Source organism: Lactuca virosa, chromosome 7 (assembly GCF_052849685.1).
Source record: "Lactuca virosa cultivar CGN04683 chromosome 7, Lactuca_virosa_CGN04683_v6, whole genome shotgun sequence".
Classification (NCBI taxonomy): domain Eukaryota; kingdom Viridiplantae; phylum Streptophyta; class Magnoliopsida; order Asterales; family Asteraceae; genus Lactuca; species Lactuca virosa.
Window position 1 is genome coordinate 170,976,663 of NC_136432.1, and position 4,143 is coordinate 170,980,805.

At 32.8% G+C, this 4,143-nt stretch overlaps 1 protein-coding gene across 4 annotated transcripts; it reads right to left on the bottom strand.

Annotated features, from left to right (window-relative positions):
* Window positions 1-548: 548 nt before the first annotated feature.
* On the bottom strand, window positions 549-2,767 carry LOC145126261 (cold-responsive protein kinase 1-like). Of its 4 annotated transcripts, none has more exons than XM_079061662.1 (7): window positions 2,489-2,767; window positions 2,273-2,388; window positions 1,951-2,066; window positions 1,644-1,854; window positions 1,333-1,570; window positions 1,096-1,246; window positions 549-1,023 (listed from the first exon to the last, which is right to left on the bottom strand). In XM_079061662.1, the coding sequence occupies exons 2-7, from the start codon at window positions 2,337-2,339 to the stop codon at window positions 640-642; spliced, it is 1,167 nt and encodes a 388-aa protein (XP_078917788.1). In that variant the 5' UTR covers window positions 2,340-2,388; window positions 2,489-2,767; the 3' UTR covers window positions 549-639. The 4 variants fall into 4 exon arrangements, with proteins under 4 accessions (XP_078917788.1, XP_078917787.1, XP_078917789.1 ...); XM_079061661.1 differs by having other exon boundaries at window positions 2,273-2,407; window positions 2,489-2,766; XM_079061663.1 differs by lacking the exon at window positions 2,489-2,767 and adding an exon at window positions 2,166-2,187 and having other exon boundaries at window positions 2,273-2,482.
* Window positions 2,768-4,143: the final 1,376 nt, after the last annotated feature.

The window sequence follows — 4,143 nt, forward strand, 5'->3', positions numbered from 1 at the left end:
AAACTTGTGCTGGTAAAATTGAAATTTAAAGTTTTTCTTTACGTAAAAGTTTTCATATTAAATAAGAAAAAAAAACCCCTCGATTCCCCGCTGGAGATCCCCAGTCCCCGTTGGGGGTGGGGATGAGGGTTTATTTATATTCCCCGATGGGTATGGGGATGGGGATTGGAATGAGAACTCGGGGATGGGGATGGGGATTGGGGTCCCCTGTATTCCCCGCCCCCGTTGTCATCTTTATGTACAACTCCCTCTCTCCATTGACTAAGGATCTGGTCAATTTTTAGCATAAATTGAAGCAGTTCGTGACTGTAATGCTTTCAAATCTATACGAAGATTTGTTTGGAAATGGTGGAAAAGAGCTTCAAAACATGGAAATCTGGAAAGAAATGACGGAGTGTCTAAATGTGAATATAGACGATTTTCACAATGTGAATCTAACAATCTAACACTTAAAAATACTATAAGCAAGACACAGTTAACATTCACATATTAAGTGAATATGAGGCCAAAAAAATCAACAATCCTCCAACCACTCTCGGCATGATGTCTAAATGGCAAACTTGTAATTACTAATCATTTTTTTTTCTTTATAAAGAATTTATTACCATACAAAAGACATAATAATGGTGTAACGTACAATCATCGACCAATAATTGTGGTAAAATCCATAGTAGCGTGAGATGATGTTGTGTCTCCATAGAATGAGGAATCCTTATCCTCTTGTTTTCCCGAGTGGCTTGATGATGTAGGAGTAGCTGATGTGTTATTTTTATCAGATTTAAACTTTGTTAACTCTGAGATTAACCCTGGATCAGATAAATCTTTTTCATCAAGGTCCTTTTCGTCATTTAACATCATCATCACATTAGACATTGATGGTCTGTTTTTTTGAAGTCTTTGGGTGCAAAGTAAGCCAATTTTTAAGTACCTACAAGCTTCATCTTTATCATAATCCTCATCATCATCTTCCATTGAAGTGTCAACCAACCTTTTTAGCTCCCCTTCCCTATATAGTTCCCATACCTGAAAAAAAAATATTAAAATAAATAAATATATATAACTACATTGCTACAATTTAAATAAAAAATTGCATACCCTTTCAAGAAGATATTGTTCTTCAACTGGTAACTGTTTATTTTGATTGGGTTTTCCACTAACAATTTCCAAAAGCAAAATACCAAAACTGTAAATATCTGCTTTCCTTGTCAATTGGCCTCTTATTGCATATTCAGGAGCCAAATAGCCTCTAAAATAACTCATTGCCATTAATAGAAAAAGATTAATAATAATGGAAATAATATTATATTATATTTTTTAATATGTAACGCTTACAGAGTTCCAGCAATACATGTGCTAATATGAGTCAAATGAGATGGAAAAAGCTTTGCAAGACCAAAATCCGAAATCTTTGGTGTAAAATCTTCATTGAGTAAAATATTGCTTGCTTTAATATCCCTATGAATAACATGAGGTTGCACTTCTTCATGAAGATAAGTAAGCCCTTTTGCAACACCTATACAAATCTTCCTTCGAATTTCCCAAGTGAATTTAATGCTACAATGATTCCCCCCTATTACAAAAACCAAAATTATTTTTAAAAAAAAATACAAAGGATGAAAAAAGGTGTGTCGAATTTCAATTACCAAGTAGGGTTTGATCGAGACTACTGTTTTTGAGATACCCATAAACCAAGATTCTATGATCTTTTTCCACACAATAACCATGTAACTTTACCAAATTTTCATGTTGTATATCTGAAATAATAGTTATTTCAGTCAAGAATTCTCGCAAACCCTGTCTTGATTCAGCAGAGAGAACATTTATAGCAACTATTTTTCCATCTTTTAGTAGTCCCTAGAGATTAGCAAATTTATATTTAAGATATTAGTAAGTAGTTTAGTGATAATCTAAACACATGAAGGAAAATAATTAGAAAATTTTGAAATTTACCTTGTAAACAGAACCAAAACCCCCTTGCCCTATCTTATTTTCGGGTTTAAAATCTCCTGTAGCAATTTGCAAATCTTTGTATGTATACAATCTCATATTCTCAACATCCAAAAGTTCTGCATTCAAATAATCAGATATCGTGTAAGTTAAAGACACACCAATTCTTATTAAACCAAAACCAATGTTTTTTCCAATGATCTTAGATGTAGTCTTACCTGTTGCTTCCCCCATTGTTTGCTGAAAATATTCGAGAAAATTACTAGCATTGAATAGGTATATGTAAGTGGAATTGTGGAAAAAAAGTTAAATTTTAACCATTTACCTCTATGAACAAGAACACCGTTTGTTGGGGAAGCTACCATCCCAAAACAACAACTGAATTTAGCCATAACAATGAGTTCTGTATGTTGACTAGTAGATTATGTCAATTGCCCTGTGCTGTGATGCCACAATGAATCTGTAAGAATAAATCGATGTAATGTGCCATTGATGATGCAAATAGAAATCATAATCAGAAGATTCATGGCAGATCATCAACCTTAATCACTAATTTATCACATCATGATTCGAAAATTCAAAATCAGGGCAACAACATAAACAAAACGAAATTCATCTCAAAATTAGGTCCATTTCATCAAGATCAGGATCCTGGAAGAATTTAAAACCAAAAAATTCAAGAGAAATGTCAATAATGGAGATAGAAGAATGATAGGAAAGCTTCCTTTTGACTTTTTGTGGATAGGTAGACGAGTAGCTCGCAGAGGTGTGCAGTGAAGAACAGGTCCCACGGGCCCATGACGTGACCAGGACGGTAGACGACTAGTTCGCACACGATGATGGTCTTTTTTTATTTTTATTTGGGATGTTGGGATTTTTTTTTTAGTTCTCAACATTCGATCCTTAATGAAACGAAATTCAAACATAAACGATTTTCATCATGTGTGAACTAGGAATATCGTTTGAAAACATACAAGCATTAAAGAAAAATTGACCAAAATTAGCCACAATTTTTAGACATTTTTTAAGAGGTAAGCAAAAATGATTTTTTTTTCTTCTTTCTAAACTATAACCACACACTTTTGCTGGCATTAACAACCAACTTATCAATGTTATTCCAAATTTGACCCAAATAACTTATATAGCAACCAACTTATCAATGTTGATCAAAAAGTTTTGAAAACTTAACCGTAGACCGAATCGACCGTCTTATCGGTTCGATGGTTCAATTGGTCAAACCGGTTGGGACCGTCTATAAAACCGGATGATGTCATAATTACATTATTATTAATTTTAATTATATAAAATTACAAAAAATTAAAAAAAATATATTTTTAAAATTCCTGGTTTTTACCGGTTCAACTACCATTCACATAACAAGTGATTTTTTGGCCTATAAAAACCGGTTTCGGGACTGGTTCCCGATTGAACCGGCCGGTCCGATATGGTTTTCAAAACATGGTCAAAAAGTGTCTCAAATAACAATATATATCAACCACTATACAACATGTCTTCTTAGTGAGTATTACAATGAAATGAACATTTTCATTGACAAACAATTTCTAATGACATCTAAGAAACAAACATTTATATTAATCTTGATTAGATTTAGTATTGCTATACTACATAAAGCAAACCCTAACATTTGAAGTAAGAAAATAAATGTTTAACCAAAAATCAACGGATAATTCTAATCCTCACACCTAAAAACACAACCGATAATCCTAAAACTTACAACAAATAAACATTTATGGTAAAGAACAAAACTAACTACAAACTAAGCATATATTCAAGTTCCTATTTTAGGTTTCAAGCTCCTTCTTACAAACCCTGTGAAAATTTTCAAAGAATAATGACGAACGTTTTCATCATCAACCTACCAAATAAACCCGCACTATGGTCCCTATGAAATTTAGAAATAGTGGATTACGGTTAGCAATTGAAAAACTGAAACTATATAGAAGATAAGAAGAGGGAAAATGAAAACTAGGGTACCTTTTTTTGACAATCGTAAAATCATCTTCCAGGGTTATTGTCAGTCCTCGAGGTCCTTATAATCACTTCACTTTCACAATAACAAATCGTCATTTGCTTGATTTAATTGAATAATGATAATACAAAGGGTGTAAACGGAGATAATAGACACGAACTTGAAGAATAAAGAAATGAGGAAGGGTAATATGTTTTTCAAATGAC

Coding starts and splice junctions, on each gene's coding strand:
- LOC145126261 (XM_079061662.1), bottom strand. CDS start 2,339: ATGGCTAAATTCAGTTGTTGTTTTGGGATGGTAGCTTCCCCAACAAAC. Junction 1,855..1,950: donor GTTTTGGTTCTGTTTACAAG/GTAAATTTCAAA, acceptor GCTAATCTCTAG/GGACTACTAAAAGATGGAAA. Junction 1,247..1,332: donor ACATGTATTGCTGGAACTCT/GTAAGCGTTACA, acceptor GAGTTATTTTAG/AGGCTATTTGGCTCCTGAAT.